At 37.7% G+C, this 26,410-nt stretch overlaps 1 protein-coding gene across 1 annotated transcript; it reads left to right on the top strand.

Annotated features, from left to right (window-relative positions):
* Positions 1–25,928, top strand: si:dkeyp-19e1.3 (USP6 N-terminal-like protein). Its single transcript, XM_053641153.1, has 14 exons — positions 1–492; positions 14,957–15,029; positions 17,548–17,633; positions 17,985–18,024; positions 18,494–18,574; positions 18,665–18,772; positions 20,144–20,253; positions 21,381–21,429; positions 21,750–21,870; positions 22,065–22,159; positions 22,254–22,319; positions 23,132–23,231; positions 23,390–23,542; positions 24,220–25,928. The coding sequence occupies exons 2-14, from the start codon at positions 14,964–14,966 to the stop codon at positions 25,302–25,304; spliced, it is 2,160 nt and encodes a 719-aa protein (XP_053497128.1). The 5' UTR covers positions 1–492; positions 14,957–14,963; the 3' UTR covers positions 25,305–25,928.
* The last annotated feature ends 482 nt before the right edge of the window (positions 25,929–26,410 follow it).

Here is a 26,410-nt window from a genome sequence, read left to right as displayed (position 1 = left end):
TTTATTTTCCCCGACATGTTTCCGATAAATATCGGCTGCCGCAATATGATTGGTTAGCGGTTCATACTCACACAAGCTCACTGTCCAGTAAGCAGTTTCACGAGTACGAACTGACCAATCCTAGCACAGGAGGCGGGACTTCTTCTTTTTTTTGTACTCGCTCCGCTCGCATATAGCTGTTTTGACTAATAGTGAGTGATGGAAATTTTCAGTCATATGTGGCGATACATACGGCTTCATCTGATCTAGGTTGCCTTAGAAGCAGTGTGTGGATTAATTTTGATCGATTCACTCGGCTGGCGTTGAAGAGTCGTTTGAAAGGAGCCGAGTCGCTGTGAGTCACCGCGCTGACTCGTGCGGGCTTTCAGTTGTTCACATGGAGCCAAGTTAGAATGGATGTGTCGGAGTTGTCTCACTTTCTACTTACGTGAAACTATGAAAAAAGACTATTTGTGTAGCTGCCTTTGGGGTGCAGAAGACCTATCATAAACGGTAAGTGTTCTTATATATCAAACATAGTTACACGCCTTCATTTACCAGCCAAATGTCTCTGTTAGAGCATGGTGATGGCCGAGGAGGAGTTGACTACAATACACACACACATACATATGTGTATATATATATATATATATATATATATATATATATATATATATATATGTGTGTGTGTGTGTGTGTGTGTGTGTGTATATATATATAATATAATATAATATAATATACACACACAGACACACACATACACATATTATATACTTACACACAACACACAATGTAATGTTACTTCTATTAGAGCTAACACCATTTCAGGAGTGTATTAAATCGCCTATAAACAACCTTTGAAGTGTTTTGTTAGTTTATAATAGTTTATAGGAAATATTTACTTGTATTGAAAGCATGAAAACGATGGAGGCTTTACGGGGAGAGCAGGTATCATTACATTCCTGTGTTTTAGATGATGGAAACTACCTAAGAATCTGTTTTGAAATGACTTTCCTTGTGCAGCTTCTCGCCTTTTTCTCGTCACTATACGGAGAAAACATCAGCCCAAACAGCTGTTTGTAAGTGATTTGACATTGAAAGCTGCTTGAGAAACCAGCCTGCACTGCATTAGCTGAGCTGTGGTGTACTGACAGAGTTAGAAACACACTGATGGATTAGCTAAATGACAGTACTGTACTCCAGTATTCCAGCAGAAATCCCATGAAAGCACCTGGTGTGTAAATGTGTTGACTTTAATGTCCACAGTTGAGCTAAACAGGATGCAGTGTGGTCACAGCCTTCTGCTTCCTTCAGCTCAGTACACGGGTGTGGAAGATGTCAACTTCCTATTCACAGGCCATAAGCCTGATCACAGAAACAAATTCGCACAGGGTTTTTTGTTTTGTGTGTATGAGGAGTTTGATTCATCAAGATTATTTTTGACATTTCTAGTAGTAGTAAGAGAGGGATGCTTGTCGCTAATGTAGATCGTGATAGTTCACTGGGTTTAAGAAATTAGTGAAATAAAAAAATCTTCATATTACCTCATCGATGACCTAAGGCATGTTTGCGTTAGGGTTGTACTGATACTTGGAAACACTAGATCGGTACTGAATCAGATTTGAGAATTCTTTCTCAGCCGATATACTGATGGTTTTCATGCCGTGAACGTTATTGCTTGTTTTAAAGCATGCGTACGTATATGTCACAACTGTGATGTTCTGTATAACATGGAAACATCAGCCTTTAGACAGTTGTCTCTGTTATTAAAAAGATTAATCATTATAGGGTTCCCATCAATAACGGTAACATATTGAAAATGGAAGACATGCGATGAGTGCACTCCTAGTTTAATTGTTTAGTTTTGTGTCCATATGGGTTTCCTTTAGGTTCTCCGGTTTCCTCAAACCTCCAAAAAACATGGCAGTGGTGTATTGGCTACACAAAATTGTCCCTAGGTATGAATGTGTGTGTGGTGCCCCGAGATAGACTGGTTTTCCTGTCAGGGAGTATTTCTGCCTTGTGCCTTGCATTTCTGAGATAGGCTACTGATTGAATAAAGCACTTATTGAAGATAACTGAGTTTTGCATGTGTGTGTGTGTGTGTGTGTGTGTGTGTGTGTAACCCCTAAATTTCATTTGGCCAAAATTTAACTTTAAATTGAAGATAACTGAGTTTTGCGTGTGTGTGTGTGTGTGTGTGTGTGTGTGTAACCCCTAAATTTCATTTGGCCAAAATTTAACTTTAAATATCTGATCTATTGACGGGAACAATGTGAGTTCAAATCCCAGGCGTTCCAGAGGAGCCACTGTTGAGCCTTTGGGGGCAACTTTCATCTTCTCATCTTGTGAATTCACTTGAATAAAAGTCTAGACCAAATGAATAAACGTGAATGATGTTGAAGACGTTTTGCCACTTGGCTAAGCCTCTTCATCATTCAGATACTAAGACATTTTACTTCTTTGTTTTGGGAGCAAGAGAGAATTTTTATACAGTATTTGGACTATGCCAAGCTTGAAGAAGCAACAGTTGGATAATCTTGAGCTTCCTGAAGGATTAACATAAGAAGAATACTAGATAGATCTTTGTGCTGTAATTTACTAAAAACCTCAGCATGGAGCGTCTACTTTTGTTCTGACTGAGAAACAGCGATGAACAAATGGTGACACACCAATATAAGCATTTCCTCATGAGTGGTATGCAGCATAATGTCCGCTCATGTTGGTTAAATGTGTAGCAAATTCTGCTTCAGATGTGGCTAAAGAGCTAGCACTTACAGCTGAGAGGATGTACATTTTGGCACAGTGCCACCAGGATGGCCATGTGAATGGTTTTGTTTAATTTGGATGAGTGCGGTATGAGTCAGAGTCTCACACGATGTGTCATTTGAAGAAAGGCCTGAATTAGACCGTGCATTAAACCAATGTCGACATTTTCTGCAAGTATGAAAAGCAGAACTTGCCATGGACCAGGGGCTCTGGAAACATTTGTTGTAACATGTTGCTCCTTTAAATGGAAAAATTCGAAAATGTATACAAGAACGATCCTGCCCAAACGGTTGTAATTAATCCATGTTCTGTCTATTGTGATCTTCACTGCACCCATAACTTAAATAAATAAATGCAGAGACATCTCAGAAGTTAGGCAAAACCTTTATGTATGAAGCATGGTCTGAATAGACCTGGATCATTTTATTTAACACTTTGTCTGATTCTGATGAAGTGAGACATCGACAGGTAAAGAAATAGAACAGCATTTTTCATCCCAACCTTTTGCTACTGCATCTTAATGTAATGTGTGATGGAAATTTAAGCACATCTCTGTACTGAGAAAAGAAAGAAAAACTCTTTACTGAAAACTCGCGTATGATAGAAAGTAAGGGCAGTTGTTTGGGCATCAGTAAATCTTTTAAAATGCTTTTATGAATTCTTCACTCGAATGTGTGTAATTAATCTTTTCAGGGACAAGACTACTTCATCAGAGGAAAGAATGTGCAGTTATGTGTTGCCAACTTAGTGTAAACTCAAAGTAAACACATAAGAGCCTCAGTTTCAGCCTGATGGTGCATGGATATAACAAAAACCTTCTAAAATCCACAAAGGATTGGAATATCTTTTGATGTACTGCTCCATGGTGGGAAAGTCAGTAAATGAAATGACGATGCTGAGAAAAGGTTTCTAGATCAATTCTGTAAGAGGAATTTTTTCTGTTCAAAACCTAGTTGTTGGTTCCATAAAGCAGTGGTTCTTAGTTTGGGGTTCATGAAGCATAGCCACGAGTCCACAATTTGGTTTTCTGTTGTATTTATTTATTTGTTTGTTTGTTTATGAACTTTAATAACTTAAATAAAAAAAGTAGACTTGTTCTGTCAGTGGAAAGCTCAGGAATAAAACCCTTTTTGGCTCCAGAAATAGACATTTGAATAACGAGCTTAATAATTGAGTAGGTGCACAATCTTTATGAAATAAGTCTGTACCGAGGGGTTGCAGAAAGTATGAGACCCATCCTGCCCTAAAGAAACTTTCTGTACATTATTCTTAAACCATTTTTGGTGCTGCCATGTCGGTGGGATTTCTAGTGTTTTGTGGTGCCAACAAAAAGGTCAATCAGTCCAAATGCTCTTTAGGAGACAAAAAATGCTTCTCATTAAAGAAGCATTTCTAATCCTAAATCCGTTATTATTAGAGTGTAGTCATTTCAAATGGCTTAGTCATTTTACATTAATCGCATAGTTTATTCATGGTGTTCAGCAACAAACCTCAAGCTTCCATGATAAGTGCGTTTCAGTGGAACAGGTCAGTACAGAGAACTGTGTCATTATGTACATACACTGCGGATTCAGTGGCTAGAAATAGAAATTCTCTCGTGAAGAACTTTTTCATGTGCACCTCATTGCGAAAAGTAGGAAGTTTGGTTTCAGTGACTGTAGTGGTGTTTTCCACTCAGTAGGGCTCGTACAGACCTCGTCCATGACTTCTGAACTGGCAGAAGATCAAGTGATGTTTCATGATTGAGTGAGTTTGTGGATCTTCATTAAGCACGTCAAGCATTTTGTATGAAGCTTACCTTGAATTCCTTTGTCTGGTTCCTGGTTGTTGGCACTGGTGAGCACCATGAGTACAGTGTGTTACTTCCTGACTGTCAAGATTAGAAAAACGTAAATTTGCTTGGACAGTCACCTTATGTGTTAGTGATTTTTATCATGTGAAAGTTTACTGAGACAAACGCATAAAAATGAACAGGTAGCACCTTCGGCCTCGCTGGCCTGTCCCTGTTGAACACAGAGCTGCTTAAAGTACTCGTTTTAACATTTTACTGAATACTGCTTAGACTGGAAGAGAGCCTTTTTTGTTGAAAGTGCTTAAAAGTACTTGAATTTCATAAATGTCATTATTATGTGAAATGTGTTGGTGTTTTAGCTTTATTTAGGAAAACCACTCCATTTAACTGAAAAAATTTTAACCCTTATTTTTAACAGTAAGTTAAAAAAAAAAAAAATCTCTTGGTTAGTTACAGAAAACAAAATGTATGCTTGTAAGGTTTAGAAAAGTCCTGGAATTCCAAAATGTCCATACAAACCCTCTAAAAGTATAAAAGATGAACAATAGTGCAGTAATTTCATGTCAGTTGGCCTCTCATGCTGCTTTTGGGGGATTTTTATGAACAGCTGGTGTTGCAGACCTTTACCTTCTGCACACCTTCATAGTGGTGAACTGACGTGTACTACACAGGCTCAGTAATGATCCTGTTAAGTGCAGGAAAAGGTGTGTTTTCTACTAAACATTTATTTACACTACCCTTTATGTAAGTGTTCTGTGTTTTACAAGTTCCTCGCCAGACACATTTCAGCCTTGTGCTTTTCATGGCTCTCTAAATGATCACAGTTTTATTATTCAGTTCATTTAATCTTTTATTTTCATTCTACATACATTGAGGTAGTGTATATCACAATGCTTTTTAGCTAGCTTATGCTGTATGTAAGGAATAACACACTTCCTGCTGTGCTGTTATACGAAAATAATCTTAAGCCGGGGCAGTGTGATCCATAAGTGGATAATTTTCATATAACAGCGTGATTCCCTTTTTTTTAAAATTAATAAGTGATGTTTTTTATGTTTATAGTTACATTTACTATTATGGAACATTCATGGGATGAGTTAGTTCCTATTATCACTTTTGTTATAAACAGTCATTCCTTCACCAGCCTCTATTTTTTCTCTCTTAAAGTTAACGAGACAAAAAAAAAGCACAGCTTGTACAGAGAAACCAAAAAGTGTAAACACTTTGTCTTGAAAACCTGAAGTCCCATATCAGGAAAGTTACTGTCTGTTACAAAGCACCGACACTGGAGACTCCTTCCATAAATGTTATGTAAACATTTTACAGAAAACTTCCTCACATCAATGGTTCTGTAATTTTCTTTTGTTAAACAATAACACTTAAAAAAAAAAAAAAAAAAAAAAAAAAAAAGTTTTAAATCCATGTATTATTAGCGCTATACTTACAAGTCCCTGTGAATTCAGCAGTATTTAACTTGCAAGCAACACAGTTACGCAGGAAATAGCCATGAAATTAAATATATATATATATATATATATATATATAATTTAGCTAACAAATTGTCTGCACAACAGTAGTAAAAATTTGGTTTATTTTACCGAATTTACTGATACTTTTCTTTAATACCTACAAAGATTAAGTCTTTTTAAAAAATTTCGTCAGATCAACAGCATCTATTCAGTACCATTTAATTTGTAATTATTAAAGTACAACACCATATGAGCGATATCTCAGAAAAGTATATTGCATAATCTTTTATCACGATATCGATATAATGGCGAAATATCACTCAGCTCTAGTTTTGTTATGTGATGTAAATGGTATGTGATGTACAGTGTACATTTTCTTTTTCCTCTTTTAACCTGTGGAAAAACCTTTGCACACTTCCTGTGACTTTGTTATGGTGGGGTTTTTGTGGTAGAAAAAATTTCAGACATGATTATAAAATTAGGAAGAAGCCCAGCACAAACATTCAAACTTTAAACATTTTTTTTTATTGTTTCCCTGAGGGGAAGCTGTTGGGTACTGCATTTAATAATAAATCTACTGTAGTTCTTTGTATAATGGCTTGAATCTAGCAATTAATCCTGAGAAAATAAAAATCTGCATTTAGTTTATATTAGAGCTTTTAGTCTGTTGGAGTTCATGAGTATGGCTTTGCCTCTTTAAGGGTTACACCTCCTAGTTAAATATCAGTCAAGGGGAAATCCATAAAGGATCTGAAACTTTCTAATGCTGCAGTGTTTCTTTTTTAATTCCAGGCTATAGTCCATGATATGGGAGCGAGTGTAACTGCTGTTTCACTGTCGTTAGCACACTTTCAGACCTCCAAGCATGCAAATGCCTGTAATGGTCTGAAATGGGCAGTTTTTAATAATGCACCAGCAGTACGGTACACGGTGGGAATGATATAGTTGTTGGAAACTTCAACCTGGAGCTCAAAACGGAGAATTAGTGAAAAAATACTGCGACTTTTTTAAAATTGCTTAACATTGTCGCTGTTCTATTCAGAATCCGCATGCTAAAAATATCTTGTGCGTATCAGCTCATGCATCATATGTCTCTCAGTTTTGTGACATGTTTTGTACACATTTCAACACATTTTGGACTGAGTAGTTGGGCTGAATGGTATTATGATGTAATATTGATTTTGGGATAAATTATATCACGGGTATCTTTAGTACTTTTTTTTTATAACAGTTACAGACTCTGATTGCAAGCAACTCGTTAGATCTGAAATATTTGTTGCTGAGTTTTTAAAATTTGTAAATGATCAAATTTTGAGTAGAATTTTTTTTTTCACTAATTATTAAAAATTTTTGTGGACATTAAATAAAGGTCTCATTGAAGTTTTTTTTTTTAAAGGCATTGTAGTGAGTGAGGTGGGAGATGTGGAAAAGGTGGTGTGAATGTTTTGACTGTTGCATAAAATTAAAATGCAATTTTTTTTTTTAAATTGCCTAGAAAAGCAGGTTAATTTGAGGGTTTGGTCAGCTTAGTAGTTATTAGTTTTTGTAGAGCAAATGGTTGATAAAACAATCTACAGTTCCAAGTTAATTTTTAGGGTTATGGAATGTGCATGGAAATTCAATAAATTGTATTATATTTTTAACCCAAAGAGTGTTTATTCAGAGGCCATGGCAGTTTGGTGATTTTTTTTTTTCTTCTTCTATTCCCCCCCCTCCTACTCTTTCATATACAGTACGCAGTGTTTGGTCAGTTTGTTTCAAAGCCTGGTTTGTTTTCCTCTTTGGTTTGGTTAATTTGTGCAGGTGTGAACACAGCAATCACACTCCGGTGTGGACCCAAACAATTGAGACAATCCGAGCGAGGTATCAGTGTGGTTCCAGTCAAGGTTTCGAATGCAGTGGGACATCAATACGATCCTGAATCGACCCAAATACAGGAAGTGAACCAAACATGCTGTTTTGGTTTGTGGCTGGCCGTTTTCTGTAGACGTGAGCTGCTGAAATCAGCAGCGAGGCCCAAACCGAGCCAAAGTACGGAGCTTAAGTGCTGTGGAAATGTGACATGTTCTAGAGTTTCTGACAGACAAGACTGTGATGTACAAAATAGTTATTTCTCTAATTATCTAGTAATTTATTAAGTGCGGCTCCATGTTGTTCATGCTTGGTTGATTTTTAGGATTTCTACATCCACTTCACAAAGGTTTGTGTTTACCTTTATTTTTTCTTCTCTTTTCTGCTATTGTATTTCTGACGAAAAGGTTTTATGCATGCGTTTTCAACCCCATTTTTTTTTCTTTTGTTCCTTTAATCGCATGCAGTGAGAAAACAAACCAAACTAAAAAGCAAATGTTATCAAACAAATGGACAAATGCTTTTAAAAAAAACAGCTCTTAAAAAAAAGGCCAGGTTTAGTTGGTGTGAGAAATCATCTTACTGTGGTCCAGAATATTTGGTCTGAAGCAGAAGCATGTATAAAATTGCACCAGATACAGCATGTAAAAATTATCACAAACCCTGTCCATTTGCACTGACATTATACTACATTTACACTGACACTATACGACTATACATTTACTATAGACACTATGACACTAGTTATATGCATGGATGATGCATGAAACCTTAGTTAACGGGTGGGTGGGAGCTTATATTACAATAGTCTCTGCCTTTAGATACATGTTCCCACTTCTTTACAGCAGTCCAGTTTATATGAGCTTGTCTGAAATGATGATGAACTAATATTTTCAGTGAATTGCTTATAGAAGGGTTTTTTCTTTTAAGATATCTTACCATTTTTTCCCCTCTTCTTCTTCAGTCAGTGTTTTATTCTAGCATTAAGGTCCAGATTTGTACTGTTGTGCTGGCCTGCTGGGATTGACCTGTGGTTTATAGTATCCTCAGAGGATGTTATGCTGCACTACAGACAATGGCCCATTGTAGCTGGCACACTCCTGATTGAGGTGAGAGAGGCAAGAATAGCATGGTGAAGGAAGGTCAACTGCCTCAAAGCCGTTTAGTCTGTAGTAAAACTGTTAGTTGGGGTCTAACAAATATGTGACATGTTGTTATATGAATGTTTGGTCGTTAAAAAAAAACTATCTGAATTTGATTCCGTGTTGACCACAACCCTGTGATTAAGATGCACGATGCTTCACAGTGTAGGCCAAAAAGGTGTTTTCTCTACCAGTACCATGCAAACTCTGCTTTACCACGGTGACATTTCACACCACCAGAGACAGGAAGTAACAAAGTACAATTACTTTGTTATTATATTTAAGTCTGTGTTTTTTTAAGTATCTATATTTTTCTTTCACTTAATTCTTTTGACTTGTACTTATTACATTTTAAATGAAAAATATTTTATATAGAGAGATGTAGAGATTAAACACACTTCATGTCTACATCTCTCTATAATCTTAATTTGTAACATCATAAGGTGACTTTTAGCAAGTTATAAAAATGTTTTACCGATCACTGTAATCTGTGTGTTGCTATGTACACTTTGTATTCATCAAGAGAGTTGGATTGTGACAGCTAGATATTAGTATCCAGCTAGTGTGTGTCATGCTAACATTGGGGATATTAGGAATAAAGCTGTTGATGGTTAGCTATAGCTGTTGGTGAAAGGGGCACACATTTATGATCAGTAACTAAAAGCAGTGCGATTTGAGGCAGACATTTTCTCTACTGCGAATGAATCTTTCTTACACTTTTACTTTCATATTTTAAGTTAATTTATTTAAATTAGTAAATTTACTGTTAATTGAGCTTTTACCATCTCTGATCACCATATTTCCTGTGCCATGTTGCCAAAGTGCTTGGTCATAGATCTTACTACATTATACAGGTCAGAAGGAGAAAACTAGCTCTGTATTCAGTAGTTAAGTGGTGTTTTACCCTGAAACACCAGTAACTAAAATATAGATGATAACAAACCCCATCCCATAAAGGCAATATTCCAGATACAGTGCCCTCCACTAATATTGGCACCCTTGTTAAATATGAGCAAAGAAATCTGTGAAAAAATTGTCTTTATTGTATAACCTTTTATTCAGAAAAGTGAAAAAAATATGCTCTGCTCTCATGGATATCAAACAATTGCAAACACAACACAGGTTTATCACAAAAAATCTTTGTTAAATATACGTGTGCAAAATTATTGACACCCATTTAGTCAATACTTTGTGCTACCTCCCTTTGCCAAAATAACAGCTGAGTCTTCTCCTATAATGCCTGATGAGGTTGGAGAATACATGGCAAGGGATCTGAGACCATTCCTCCATACAGAATCTCTCCAGATCCTTCAAACACTGGTGGAGTCTCCTCTTCACTTCACCCCACAGGTTTTCTATGGGTTTGAAGTCAGGGGACTGGGATGGTCATGGCAGGACCATTTTTGTGTTGATTTTGATGTATGTTTTGGATCATTGTCCTGCTGGAAGATCCCATCATGGCCCATTTGAAGCTTTCTGTCATATGCAGTTAGGTTTCATTTAATATCTGTTGATATTTACTAGAATCCATGATGCCATGTATCCTAACAAAATGTCCAGGTCCTCTGGCAGAAAAACAGCCCCAAAACATTAAAGAGCCACCACCATATTTAACCGTGGACATGAGGTACTATATGGCTACCTCTCTGTGTGCATTAAAACCACCTCTGGTGTTTATTGCCAAAAAGCTCTATTTTTGTTTCATCTGACTATAGAACCCAATCCCATTAGAAGTTCCAGTAGTGTCTGGCAAAGTGAAGATGCTTCAGTTTGTTTTTGGATGAGAGTAGAGGCTTTTTTTCTTGAAAATCTAGTTTTGGAGACTTTCTGACCCCAAGACACAAATAACTTCTGCAATTCTCCAGCTGTGGTCCTTGGAGATTTTTTGGCCACTCGAACCATCCTCTTCCCAGTGCATTGAGAGAATATAGACGAGAATATAGACACAAGTACTCTTCCAGGTTGATTCATAATATTTCCAGTTGACTGGTTGGGACTTCTTAATTATTGCCCTGATGGTGGAAATGGGCATTTTCAATGCTTGTGCTATTTTCTTATAGCCACTTCCCATTTTGTGAAGTTCAACAACCTTTTGCCGCAAATCACAGCTATAAACCTGTTGCAATTGTTTGGTATCCATGAGAATAGAGTATTTTTGTGATTTTTTTTTTTTTTTTTTCCCCCAAAGGTTAAACAATAAAGACAATTTTTCAGAGCCTTCTTTGCTATTATTTTCCAAGGGCACCAATATTAATGGAGGGCACTGTATAAGGTGCTTTACTCAGTCTTTTCCAGTTCCAGATGTACTTTTATTAAGCCATCTGCTCCTCATTCCCAGTCTAGTCTGCATGTCTGGGCTTGATGAAGAAGTCATACCTAAACATAGACCTAATGTTTATTTCTGTTTTTTTTTTTCCATTCATTCTCCCTGTATATGATTTCCTTAGTCTAATATTGTGTCCAGATTTGAGATACTGAAGGACCTTCTTGTATATTGTTTTGTCTAAAACTCGTACCTCGTCCCACCACTATCCCCCATACGTCTAGCTCATGTTTATCGTCACACATTCACATGGACAGCAGATGAAATGCCACCTGTCTAACAGGACTGCATTCAACCACTAATGGTCTAAGCATGTGTTGGCTTTCCTTTAGTTAAACCGGACAGGGAGCTTTCAGATCATGGGAAAGAATGTGGTCTAGGGCATGGGCTCTCAGGGAATGACATCTTCTGATATAAAAGAGTTATAAAGAAGACATTTCTGTATGATGCATAATATGCGTCACACTTCTTAGGGTTTCCAGAAAAACTGCAGTGCTGCATGTGAAAATTACCCTTAAAGTAACTTTGATGATACTTTTATTTAATGTCTACATTAGTAAACAATCACTAAAAAAAGAGGTACCGTGAAATAATGAAGAAAAATTCACAATTTTAAAGCTTTAAAAGTTTGCAAAAACATTTTTAAAGATTCAAACTCGTACAAAACATCAAATTGGCTGCTTCGAGAGTTTTAAAAAAATAATAATAAAAGGTTAAATACATAATGCACTATTCACAATATCTTAGAAAAATGTACTGTGCTGTAATTTATCATGATATCAGTATTATGATCAAAATAAGCTCCAACATTTCACATTAGATCAATCCAGCCATCCATCCATCTTTGTAGTCCATTGTATTCTGGTTTACTGTGTTTCCACTGTCACATGTAAGATCATCACAGAGCAGTTTGTCTGCTTGCCTTCTAACAGTGTGTGACCGGTTCAGCAATCAATTTTACTGTGACATGCAAAGATCATTTTGCTTACAGCCAAGTCATGTGCAGGCTTTTCTTTTTTTTTTCTTTCTTTTCTTTTCACTACTGCAAATTTGCATGCAAAGTAAATCCATGGTAGTACAAGTTGTATAAGGACATGTGGCTTGTTTTATAGATTCCCTGTATTTCTCACTCACTTCCCCATGCAGTAACTTAAATCTGACAGAATCTAAATAAAGTGTTCGAGCTGTTAGCCTGGAGAGAAAGTAGTCATCGTTTATGCAGTAGATATGCGCTTTGAGTCGACAGGTGATGGTACAGCTGGTGGAGTAGAGGCTCCATGATCTATTTTATGTATTTATTTATTTATTTATTTTGAAGCGCGGCAACCACCCAGGCTTGTGGCTCAGAGTATTTAATGGTGTGACCTCTAAAACTATGTGACCTGTAAAACTGTTCTTAATTACTTTACCATTTAAAATGACTGTAATACCCAGTGCTGTGTCATGTGGACCACAGCTTGTGGAAATTCTCAATCAGGTCTTCATTACAGGCATTCCATTTCCTGTATGCAATTGGTTGTATTTCTTTGTGTTTATGATGTTTATCTTCTTTTATGAGCCTTTCACAGATGCTTGATAGTCTTTAATAAGCCTGATTGTAGTAAATAATAATAAAAAACAAAGATTTTTACAGGATTGAAAGAAAATGTGCTGGAATATGCTTGTTTTCCTCCTATTATAAATAGACTAAATGCAGTTGCAAAGTAAACAAATGCTATATTTTAAAGTTGGTACAGTGTCGCAGTAAGAAAATTAAAGTTGCAGGCTGTACTTCTAGAAAGGGTGGAACTTAATCGTTTGCATATTTCTTATGCAAGTACCTAATTGTTAAAGCATCACACAACGCAGGCAGATAAACAACACCTTTTAATAATGTTTTAGCTGCTCGTGCTTTAAAAAGCAAAGTTGTCATCCTTAATTCATTCAGTATTTCCATCACTTCCTGCTGTCCAGATTTTTCTTTTCCACCTCTTCTCTTTTATTTGACTTCCAATAGGTAAATCCGTCTTCCTTTTTTTTTTTTTTTTTTAGAGAACTTTATGCAGATTGACTTAAATAAGCTTGCACAAGTCACACACATGAAGGTGGAAGCTGTTTCAGTGGGGTTTCCTGTAGGACTGGACAGTACGTTTATAACGTCTCATTATTGTTATAATTGTGAACTTTTGAATTTTTGTGATTGTAGGTATCAATTTCCTTTTAATTAATTATTTTCTTCATTATTGCAAATGGAAAGGAACAGATAATCTGATTTGGCTGAATGGTTAAATTTGTATCAAATTCTTATTTTTTGGTGTTAAATAATTTATTTCTTTAGACCATAAAGAAAATTATCATCACAGGTCTTCACAGGTTATTTTACATGCAACACGGTGGTTGTGCTGGCAGTAGGTTAGAAGGCTGTACATATATAAGGTTATTATGGTGCATATTGCGCATCATAAAAATTGGAGAAGTATTTGTCATATCGTCCACTCATAGTTTCCTATGAGTTTCCATGGAGATGTTGATGTGATTTGTGCGGCTGAGGTTTTAGGGGAGTTTCAGATATTTGACGTATTTGTGGATTTCAGTGATTCGCGTATTGAGCCATATATACATTGGTAAATGTGTGATAATCAACCTGGACACTGGTGGAAAAGAGTTTCCCTTTAGACAGGAGGTGCTAACCGACCTGTCAGTGTAATATGTCTGGACTGTCTGTTCGGGAATTTGCTTGTGAGCTTGTGCAGGGTTCAGTGTGCAGTTTTAGGACCAGGAGTGAAGTGGCGCGCATTACTGAGTAGGTGAATGATGCACGTATGATGTAGATAATCGAGCTCCAGACAACCGTATAGATGATTGTAAAGTAATTTGTTGACCAGATTCACTATGATATAATAAAATGTTTGTGACAATATCTGCAGCTCTTGGATGGTTAAATTGTTCTCTGTCTGATGATGCTACACAGCACGTTTGTACTCTTGAGCTTGTTATAGCACCTGTAGAGGAGACACTCAAAAAGGCAACAAAAAACCCCCCAAATAAAATTCCTCATGGTTCTTTCAAAGCTTAGTGTACAGTTATCAGTGGGAATGGCTCATATGGCAAAAATATGCTGTCATATTACTTGAAGACATTTCAGGGATACATGATATGCATCAGCATATTGTGACCTTTGAAGTATTCTGAAAGACGATTTTTCTGGCAAAAAAGAATTCAAGTTGTTATAAATATTATTTACATTAGGGTTGGGCAATATGACCAAATTATTATAAGCCATTTTTTAATACACAATTTGTATGTTTTCTAACAAACTATCTGCAAAATAGTAGTGTTGCATTTCAGAACTGTAAAAAACTGAGCTATTTTTTCTAATGTGTATAAAAAAAAAAACAACTATTTAGAAATATAATACTAAAAAGGTGTTAAATGTTTAAAAATCTATTAAAATTTGATTTCAGTTAGTGTGCAAATTATTTTGAAAACAAAACAAAAAATGAATGTTGACATTACATCACGATGCCTTAGACATCTCAGAATTTATTACAATGTCAATATTACGTCATCATATTGCCCAGCCCTAGTTCTCAGATTTCCCTGTTTATGACTAAACAAATAACCGTCAATCTTCCCTTTGTTGCTTTTTTAGGTTTGAGATGAAGAAGGACATTGACACATTAATAGCTGAAGAACGGGCTGAGATCATCTCAAAATATGAGAAGGTTCGTCAGATCTCATTATGAAGTGGTGCGGTTCTAGCCAAGTTGGAAGGCAGCCATCAGAAACCTGTTGCTTCTGAACCTTCCTGTTCAGGCAGGATTTTATTTAAGCCCCAGTTTGGCATTGCTGCAGTTACCAGCTCAAGTTTGGATATAAACAGACGTCTGAATAATTACATCGTAACCACTGAAGTGTGTGCTATCTATGATCTCATGATGGCTGTTCTAAACTCAGAGCTAGTTCTGGGGCCGCTGTAACACTTCCTGATTTGCTCTTCGATAGACACACGCTATTGTTTAATTATAGTTGCATTTTCACAGTCACAGACTTTGCTCATATGTTTGTTAGAAATGGGGTTCTTATGTCCATCAGAGCTGTTGTCAAACACATGTGGTGCAGTGGTTTTGGGGTATTATTGCTCAGTCACTAGCATTACCTGCTAATACTGCATTATTCAATAATAAGTTATTAAATATTATGATGACAATGTGAGAGCCAACAAATTACGACTCCATTTATACAATTTTATACAAGTGTACAATTTTATTATCTTGTTGACTGGATTGCAGCCAAAATACAGAACCTGAATTTTTGATATTTTCTGAATTTATTCAAAAATAGAATGATAATAGTAATGTGTATATATTTGAACAAAATTGTTAAAGTGCAAAATGAAAATAATATGTACACACTGTGTATAACTGCATAAAATTATGCATGCAGGTCGAAAGCTTCAGTTAATATTGACTTCAAACATCAAAATAGGGAAAAATGTTCTCAGTGACTTTGACCATGGTATGGTTTTTGGTGTCAGACAGGTTAGTTTGAGTGTTTCAGAAACTGCTGGCCTTCTGCTGACATCTTGGGATTTTCACATACAGCAGTCTCTAAAGTTTATGCAGAGTGGTGTGAAAAACAAAGAGGCATCAGTAGAGTGACCGTTCTGTGGGCAGAAACAAGATAGTATGACCATTCTGTTCTATGTTTGGGCAAATCTAGTGAATAAGAAGCCATTTGGGAGCAGCTTTACTGAATGTTGAAGGATAGTGGTTATTCAGTTGTAGACCTAATATTTGCTGAAGTAACACATGCTCTAATGAAATAATGATTTGGGGAATGGGGTTATGTATATTTTTATTCATTTTATTCAAGTTGTTTTATTTACTGTAAGTAGAGAAATGGTGCCATTATTGTGGCAATATTTATGATTGAATTAACATGAAATATAGCCAGACCTCGGGATGTCACGAGAACCGATACTTCGGTACCAAGTTGATACCAACATTCTTAAAACGTGACGGTACTTGTTTTTCTGGAGTAGCGTTAGTACCCTTTGTAACGAAAGTACCTAGGTTGCGATTCTTCCGGACCTGATGGGGGCAGCAAATACGCGCAAGTGTTTTAGTCGGTCCACAAGTGGTGAAGAAGAAGAGGAACGCCTACAAGCACACGGGAAAAACTACAGGAGATTAGCTTAGTTTAACGAGTTTAGCTCCGCCCCGACTCGTTGAGAGGAAAGCTAGTATCAGTTTCCGGTGTGCAACCGACTCTATCGTTCATTTCAAACAAAGCGAGGAAACACCTGGAATTTGGCAAAGCGCCTGAAAGACGGTCCTATATTATATTTGTTTGAGGCAGCTGGTATTGTGGCTGTGAAACCAACTAACGTTATGCTCCATGTAATGTTTGCAATAGCCTGTTAATCTGTTAATTGTCAACGACGCCAACGCATTGCGATGTTATAAACTACCTCCAAATGGGCCACCATGCATCACCATTCAGCCCGTGTCCTGTCAACTACATGTAGCCTAATGTCACTAATAATTATTCAAATGTTCATGCTTTTAATAAATCTTTTTGGTCTGCCACCATATCAGTGAATTTAAACTAATGCTTGCATTCAGAGTATAAGGGGTGTGTGTGTGTGTGTGTTTAAGCGTGCACCTCCGGAGACTCATTGTCAGACAGTGTTTGATAACTAAAATACCCTCCCCCCTCTCCCACTCTCTCCCCTTCTCACTCTCTTTGCCAGTATCAGCCAGAGGAGGATGTCCTCCAGGAGAGTTTTTTTATTTTATTTTTATACCCCACCGTGGAACAGACTTTGGTATTGAGTATCGTGTACTTTTGGTGGTATCGGTACCGACTACTAGATTTTAGGTATCGTGACATCCCTAGCCAAAACATTCATTTTAGGATTTTGTATTTTGCTGCATATCCAGTCAAAGGCCCATTAAAGATGTACTATATTATTTATTCTTAATTTATGTCATCTCAGACAGTCAGCAGTATTCAACAACTTTCCCACATTTCACACCGTTGGTCCATATTTGTCATCACAGGTACAGAGCGAAGACAACAAAGTGAATTTCTACATGAAAGTTTGTTATTTCAGTGTGTAATAATGTGCCCCTCCTCATTTCCCCGGTCTGCTAGTACATACTGTTTTCCCTTGTGCACGTTCTGCTTGTTTTTTGCTCCTGCTGACTTCCCCTAAAGGCTTTATTTGAATGGTTGCAGGGCAGAACGGAGGGCGTTCACATTAACCCTTGGGAGGATGCCAACTACAATGTCTACAAGGTCATGGACCGCTTTGGCTTCCTGCAGTAAGTCATGCTGTGTTCTTTGCTGTCCTGCTGCTCTGTTCAGCCCGATTTAGTGTTTGGTATTAAAGATGAATTAGACATGAGACATTAATCAATGATGAGACAACTTGTACTTGATGAGCCATTTCATTATGGGCTGCCTGTGTCACCTATAGCACTTTTGTGGGCTTGCACAACGGTGACCTTAACATCCTTCTGCTAGGGAATGATTTGTTTAGTTCATATTTATATAACATGCTTTAATGTGGACTGCTGTGTGTGTGTGTGTGTGTGTGTGTGTGTGTGTGTGTGTGTGTGTGTGTGTGTGTTATTTTGTGTCTCAATTTATTACTGTTGGTGTTTTCTCTCCAGTGAGGAGGAGTTACCCACACCGAGTACAGTGGAGGAGAAGGTCAGATCAAGACACACACTGTACATGCATTCATATGGGTGACCAATTAAAGGGAAAAAATACAGGTCAAGGTCCACTTGTTCCCTTAGAGAGAAGGTCATTAGGTCACTGCAAATCAATACAAAGTTATTCCGACTGATTACCTTTATTCATTGACGAAGCATTTCTGCGCTGATGTGAGTGATCTCTTCCATGATGACCTTGTCCCCATCTACAATGCACAGGGGCTCACTGAATGCTTTGATGAATAGGAGAATAATGTAAAGCATGCACTATGGCCTTTACAGTCATCAGATAACAACCCCTGTGGGAGATTTTGGATGCCCAAAACGTTAAGACTCTATGTTGGATTTTCCTTTAGTTTGTCACCCATCTATAGTTAATTATGATGTACATACTTGTTGCACGTTGGCATCCATTTTCCAGTTCTTCCTGTTCATCATCAACTTTCTCGATGTTCTGCCCACAGCATAAAAATCAGGAGATTGAAAGGGTGGAGAAATGGCTTAAGATGGTGAAAAACTGGAACAGGTACCATAACAATGAGAAGGTGAGCACTACAATGTTCTAGTTACCGTGAGCACAGATATTAGATCCTAATCCACTGATCTCAATCCAAGTGTGTGTATGTGTAATGCAGATGATGAAGCGTGTGTATAAGGGGATTCCCCTGCAGCTGCGTGGCCAGGCCTGGGCTCTCCTGCTGGAGCTGGATCAGGTGAAACAGCAAAATGAGGGGAAATATGAGGTAAGAGACTTGGGCAGGATGTGTGTTTTGCTTCCTGTACTTATGCTATAATAGGGCAAAGGAAAGCTCAGAGATCTGTTTGGCTAGACATGCTTAAGTCTTGTTGTTTTTGGGACCATAGTCAGTTAAATTGTTTTTAACTGGCCGATTTGCAAATGGATGCTAAATTTTTTACGAGTTTAAGATTCTCAAACCTGCAAACACTTGGGGCTAGTTCAGTGTCGCTCAACCTTCATGGCTGATTCTTGCAATCCAACACACAGTCATGCTCATTTATATAAAATATTTGATAAGTCTCAGTCAGTAGGGGGAAGTTTAATGAAATCAGGTGACGAAAGTGAATTCCTGACTAAGAGAAACAATTCAATATCATTAGAGATGAAAATATTATAGCTCCAGCTATCTAGCCACAGTTATGTGCTGTGCTACAGTTATGCAGCACAGAAGAGTTCGGAATGTAGCTTCTGTGAGTCAGGCTTTATATCAAACCGTTAAATCGTGCACTGGACTGCTCATTGTCTGACAACTCCGTCTGTTTCCGTTAGATGTTTACTACAGACTCACTCACAAGTTTCTGGCAATAGGTGATCCTCCTTTAAGCCCCTTATGCCAAATTCCAATATGCCTGAGGCTTATTATTGTGCTGTGATGGTTTCAACTCCTCTTTTTTTATTCTATTGATTCATATGAAACATTTTTATTGAAGTGAGGCCGGATTTAGGTTTTTTATTGAAGATAAACTTTTAAAAAAAAAAAAATAAAAAAAAAAACTTTGTAAATTCTTGCAATGATGACATGAGCTCCAACCATAATCATGCCCAGCAGAACAAGTCTGCAGGCAAGTAGATCTCCAGGAACAGAGTTGGTGACCACTGCTCTAGAATATGTGTTGGGTATTGTTTAAATCAAGTGGTAAATGTAAGGGGTGACATAGTTGAACATGTATTTGGACACAGCGTAGTTAATATTTTAGAATTTCATGATTGGGCTCAGTAACATTTTTTTTATCGCAACATGAATTGATTTCATTTCATTGGCAAACGTTAAATCATAAAATATTATGTTGTCTACAGCATTGTGTTCGGCCCCACCCATCCTTCCTCTTCAAATCCTTAGTAGAAGCTTCTCTCAACAATAGAACCTCTTAAGATTTTTCTCTGATGTTTTTGGGGAGGCTTGAACGAATAGAACAAGACACACTGATCTCTAGACTGATTTTTTTTTTTTTTTTCTTTGGTATTTATGTGTGCGTGACAGCTGATGGATGTAAATGCAGCACTTTCTTCTATACCATACTATAGCCAATCTGTATTGATGTTATTGTTTGTTATTACAGCTGAAATAATGTTTTATTTGTTCTCTGTTGTGCAGAAAATGAAGGAACAAGCCAGGAATTTCTCAACAGAAATCAAACAGATAGACCTGGATGTCAACAGGACTTTTAGGAATCATGTAATGTTCATGGAGAGATTTGGAGTCAAGTACGTCTCAAGTTTACCTCACACAAATGTAAACACACAAGCATACAGAGGATTTAAACACCAGTATAAATTCATGTCTGTTTCAAGATGTTGGCTGTTATCATTCTGTTTCATCAGTCTCTTTCACTTGCCCGTGAAATATAGATTAAATGCTCCAATGGTCTGCTTTGTCTTCCTGTTATACTGAAAAACACACGTGCCCAGCACTTTCAGTGGCTTTGTACTTCAACAGAATCGTTTCAAACTATAGGGAAAAAAATCAAGCAATGTTTGTTTTCCCTTAATTTCCTTTACTTGAATCTGAAAGGTGTTTTTTCAGCTATTGCGTTTTTGTGTTTTAACGCCATGGTCGCTTGTTTTCAGGTGGTTGTGAAATAAAAACTTTGGACTTTGTGAAGCTGTAACCATAACAAGAGCCACTTCCTCTCTCGTTATTTATTTTTTATTTTTTTAGGTTCAATTTCCTGTATGTGAGTGAGGTGTTACAGGAAGTAACAGCCCACCACTCAGTGCTCAGAATAAATGTCCTAAACAATACTCTTGAGCATAAAATGTTGTCCTGTGGTTTCCCATAGTTCATCAGTGTCTCAGACACTCATTATGGTTAGGACATCCGGTTCAAAACGACACAGATTTCACTCACACAAAAGACATAGCGATGTATCCGGATGGTGTAACGATGGACCTGAGTGGGATTATATTCTGAGGTTGCCAAAGGCAAAACATCGTTTTATGACGTTAAGTGATGAACAGTTCTGTGGTCTGTGCTCACAAGGCAGCAGGACATGATGTGGTTTCATGCTTCTATGTGGTTGAGCTGGACTGCACACAGCAGAGGAAGTGCAATGAAACTGCATCAGTGCTGCTTCACCTCAGCAAGGAACATCTATGCCTCCCCCTCCACCCTGTTAACACCTCTGTGCATACAGGAGCAGCACTGTACCCAATTCTCTCATGCATCTGTTTCCTGTTTTCCCTGTCGGTTCTCATTTAACAGAAATATCATCACTTACGTTTCAAGCAGTATTTTAAACCAAATTATTAAAGCTCATTTCTCCCTGTGTATATAGTCTGAGCATAGTCTGAATCAGAGCTTTAAACTAACCACCACTTTTTTCTTTTAACAGACAGCAAGCCCTGTTCCATGTGCTGGCAGCGTATTCGGTCTACAATACGGTGAGTGTCAGTTACATGACGCAGGAAATTATTAATTATGCATAGTTAATCGGAGGAGAGGTGAATAGCACTAGACCTACACACCTTGTTTTTGCCAAACCCTTTTGCTTTCATCTCACTTGGTTTTGATAGAGTTAGATAAAGCTCTAAAAAATCACATCTGAACCATGTAGTTGTGGTCATTTGAATTTCTAAATTGGTCTGGATATTGTTTGCTGTTTATATGCTAGTAATATTTTATTGATTTAAGTAATGTGTAATTGCATCTGTGATGATGATAAATGACCGGTTGGGTTTTTCTGGGGGATTTTTATCTGTAGGAGGTGAGCTACTGCCAGGGCATGAGCCAGATTGCAGCCATTTTACTGATGTACCTGAACGAGGAGGATGCATTCTGGGCCCTGTCTCAGCTTCTCACCAACCAGAAGCATGCTATGCATGGTGAGATGGTTTTATCTACTGTGTGAAGTTTATTATTTATCGTTACAGGTAGTAGTATTTAAAATTCAATGAATTCTTCAACGTTAATAACGTTGAATGCCTGAAATTCCTGAGTGATCAGTTTTCACATTGAATCATTTGAAGTGAGCTGTATCATGCCGTGTTTACAATGCCGATTGTCTGGTTACTCCCAGGATTCTTCATCCCTGGCTTCCCCAAACTGCACCGCTTCCAGACTCATCATGACCAGATCTTGGCTAAACTTCTTCCAAAGCTCAAGAAGCACTTGGTAAGGTCTTCTTCTCTAATATATTTAGTTAAACAGGAGCTTGAAATGGTTTGTTACCTTTACAGGCTTATTTTTCTGTCTCTCTCTTGTTCAGGATAAGGAGCAGATGACTACTGGTATATACACAACCAAATGGTTCCTGCAGTGTTTTATCGACAGGGTGAGGAGTTTTCCACATTTGGGTTTCTTTTGATTCACCCAGATATCCTATCTGGACCATAAAGCACTGTTCGAGAATTGTGTTTCATTAGCTTTTAAGCAAACTTATAAATCCTGGACATAACATTGAACAGAAACCTCATGTACCTCACATGATGGACATCCACACTGTGATAAGATATATGCACAGTACAAGAACATTTTAGATTTCAAAACATTAGTTTTCTGGCACAAAATTAAATTTTAGAGAAAAATGTAAAGAAAGCAGCGTATTATGTAAGAGACCACTTTTCAGACTAAAAACACAATGAAGGCTGCTGGGTTTTACTGAAAAATTAAGAAGCAAGTGTGACAGTCAACATCTCCTGAAGAACTGTGGCTGGTTCTGCAGGATACTTACCAGCTAATGTCCTTATAACACTGTACATCAAAGGATCTTCACACCAAATATTGACTTTGTTTCATTTATTACTGTTGACTGGCCTCTATGTAGAATTATATGTATTATTATGTAGAAACATTTAAGGCATTTAATATAAAGGCATATTTGCTAGTGCAGAAAATCCAGCAGTCATTGTGGGTTTGTTTTTTTTGTCTGAAAAGTGGTCTCTTATGTAATATGCTGCTTTCTTTAATGACATACAGACATGTTTCTGTAACAGTTAATTGTGTGCTGGAAAACTAATGTTTTGAAATCTAAAATGTTTTGTGCTGACTTGATAATGTAGAAGTCATGAAACAAAAAATCTATAACAAAACATAGGGTGCCTGTACTGTCTATAGTTTGTCAACTCTAATGTCTTTATCAAATAGACACCATTCACGTTGACTCTGCGTCTCTGGGACATTTACATTCTTGAAGGAGAGAGGATTTTGCCTGCCATGGCTTACACGGCTCTTAAAATACACAAGAGTAAGCATCACTTTATTTCTTCACACTCAGAGATGTAAATGTGATTGTTTTGGAGGCTTTGAGAAGTTTAGTCAGTTTGTTACGATGTCATGTTGGACACACATGACAGGCTCTTGCATATCGTGAATAAGTAGAGAACTGTTCTTGCACCTTCTCAGAGTGTCTGTTGAAGATGCCTTTGGAGGATCTGCGAGAGTTTCTGCAGGAGAGCATCTCCTCCTCCTTCCAGCTGAGCGATGATGCTGTTATAGAGCAGCTGCAGAACGCCATGTCTGAGCTACGAAAAATGAAGTTGGATCTTCCTCCTGCACGTACGCACCATTATCTGTTTCTGCTTTTTTTTTTTCTTTCTTCCTTTTCTTTTAAGAATGAAGTGTTGAGTCTCAGTATATTTAATTGTCCCTGAATTGTCAGAACGCTAGTAGTAGCAAGTCAGGCAACAGGTCTTGTGCTATAATCTTGAAGACGTTTCTTTATTCATTTAAGGAGCTTCATAATTTCTACCGATAAAACCAGTAAAAAATAGATTATGACTAGAGAGAGGCAAGAACACAGTCTGAACCCTCAGACATCTTGCAACTGAAATACTATTGCACAGAAGAGTGGTCAAAAATTTCAGCAAGCTGATGTCAGAGACTGGTGGACAATTATGCAAAACACCTAAAGGGGGCCAAGGGTGTACTTGGGTTTTCCACAGAAGAATATCACATCGATATTTCTGTTGAATAAATGGTTGAAAATATAATTTGCCTTATCGCTTTGTTCAAGTATATCAACTTATTAGGCACTGTTTCAAAGAGAATCAAATGTTTGCTTCTCCAAATATATATATATATATATATATATAATATAGTGTGTGTGTAAATGCCAACAATTTCCAATGGGGTGTACTTATCTTTTCACAGGACTATAGGTAGCAAAAAAGATCTAGAAAAGATACAATGAGCACAGACTTAAACTAAGTATATTTGTTTTTGTATTTTTACAGCTAAAGGTGATGAGCTACCGAAGAAACCTCTGGGTGTAGAGCATCCAATTGTGCTAACCCCTATAACCTCTGTACAGCCAGCCAAAGATGCTGACCAATGCCCAGTTCACCCTCAAACAAATAGCCCCACCATTCGGAAGCGGCTTCCACCTACGCCTCCAGCCAGAGCAGTATCCCTGCACCCCCAGCCACAGTGTCCAGAACTCCAAATCTCATATTCACAGCCAGACATGAAAAGCCCCGAGGCTGGTGCTGCAGAAGAGAGGCTGGTTTCCTCTTCTGCACGTAATTCTCTGTCACCCGGGAGTAGAGAGAACCTTTTCCAGGCAGACTCGGGTGAATGGCCTCCTCCATACCTGCCCTCAGAGAATGAGGTATACATGGAGACTCTAATGTATACATGTATACAGGTGGACTCTCTAAATCTCCCTGAACTGCCTCCACCTCCTCTACCCTGCCTCGACCCAGAGTCTGGGATTGGTCTTTCACCCTCGGAGGGCTCGTTCCCACCAGCGCCAACCAAACTGAACCTCATCCAGGAGGATCTGTCTACATCACCATCTTCCTACAGAGCACAGCGACAGTATGGCAAGTTCCCTGTCAATTTTTACATCCCGGTATCCCCGGGTGCTCGACGACCCTCTGAACACTCTCATTATGACAATCTGTCTGAAGAAGAAGAGCAGTCTATAGAGAAGATTCCAGGAGACCAGGAGAACTTGGGCCTCACTTCTCAGCCCTGGCCTTCTCCACCTAGCTTGTTTTACATTCCTGACTCGGCTCCAGCTCCACCTCTAAAGCCAGCCACAGAACACCTTGACCCTCATGGCTGTGTAACATCAAACTGCGCCTTCCTTCAACCTCCGCCTGAGTTTACAGACCCGCCGTCCGCTGTTTCTTCTCCTCTGCTACCTTACACAGCAGTCCAGTCTGCGCAGAACCAGAACGTCTACAGGAATCAACTGCAGCCTCCCAGACTGCCAATAAAACCTGCAGCACTTTCCTCCCAGCCCAAACCAGTGTGTGCTGACTTTAACCGAATGCATGTCCCAAATCACCAACCGCCAAAGCCAGTGACCTTCTAGCACAGGAAACTGTGCACTCTCCTTTGTGCCATTGCAATAAAAAAAAAATTAAAAAAGAGGCCATGTTGAGTGTCCATGATGGTTACGGTTTTCAGTGTTGAACCCCTTTTTAAATTCTTATGTTTTAGTCACCTTATGGTGCTCGAGAATTTGCGACTCATTTTGTGTTTAGTAATATTTAACCTAGCATATTTTGCCTCATTAAGGCGAGTGAGTGAGTGAGTAGTTATATTCTTCTGCTTCTATTGGTTTTGTTCCCTTTTTTTTTTTTTTTTACAAATAGTAAGCCAGTTGTCTATTAAAACTCTGATTTGTTTACAATGCAAAGGTAAACTAGATTATAATAAGGGTGCCATCATTTTGTATATGCAGCAAGCATACACCATAGTACTTTCAAGATAATCCACAGCACACACATTCCTCCCTTTAGGCATTTTGGAAAGGTGTCCAAGAAACAGTTTTTCTATAAATTGGTGGCCATAAAAGTGTTTATTGAAATATGTTGACTGTGTTTACAGTTGCTGTTTAGGCAGCTTCATGTTTGTTTCATGCAAAACATGTCATGTAAAGTGTCAAACGAATACCTTACTGTTTAAAAAAAAAAAAAAAAAAAAAAAAAAACAATAGAAATGTTAAGTGGGCATATTTCCGAGAAACTGAGCGTTGACGTTACTCTTCTGTGGTGTTTTGTGATGCTCATGTTCAGGATTGGAGATGGCATGCGCCTCTGTACGAGTCTGAACTTGATCAGTTATTTTTACATGGAGTTTTTGCACGATTGAGCAGTAGCGCCATCGTGTGGAAGATAATCGTTCTTTAAAGTAGAGTGGAGCAATGACAGTATCACTTTGAATTCAATAACCTCAAACACTTTTTCTTTAACATTAATAATCTGAATCCTGGAGTCAATTACACCATCCTGATATCTGCTGTTGCTGCAGACAATATAACAAGTATGTTTTAGAGAACTGTGTTCTCATTGGATGACAAAAGGAATGTCATGAAGTGGTATTTCTTTTGCACTGTTTATTTTTATTACATGAATTATTTAATAATGTTCTGTTTTTGTGTTCCTCTGGTGTAAATACTTTATCACAGCAAACCAA

This window comes from Ictalurus furcatus, chromosome 14 (assembly GCF_023375685.1).
Source record: "Ictalurus furcatus strain D&B chromosome 14, Billie_1.0, whole genome shotgun sequence".
Classification (NCBI taxonomy): Eukaryota; Metazoa; Chordata; class Actinopteri; order Siluriformes; family Ictaluridae; genus Ictalurus; species Ictalurus furcatus.
Note: the sequence above shows the minus strand (reverse complement) of the source record. Positions and strands in the feature narration are given on the sequence as shown.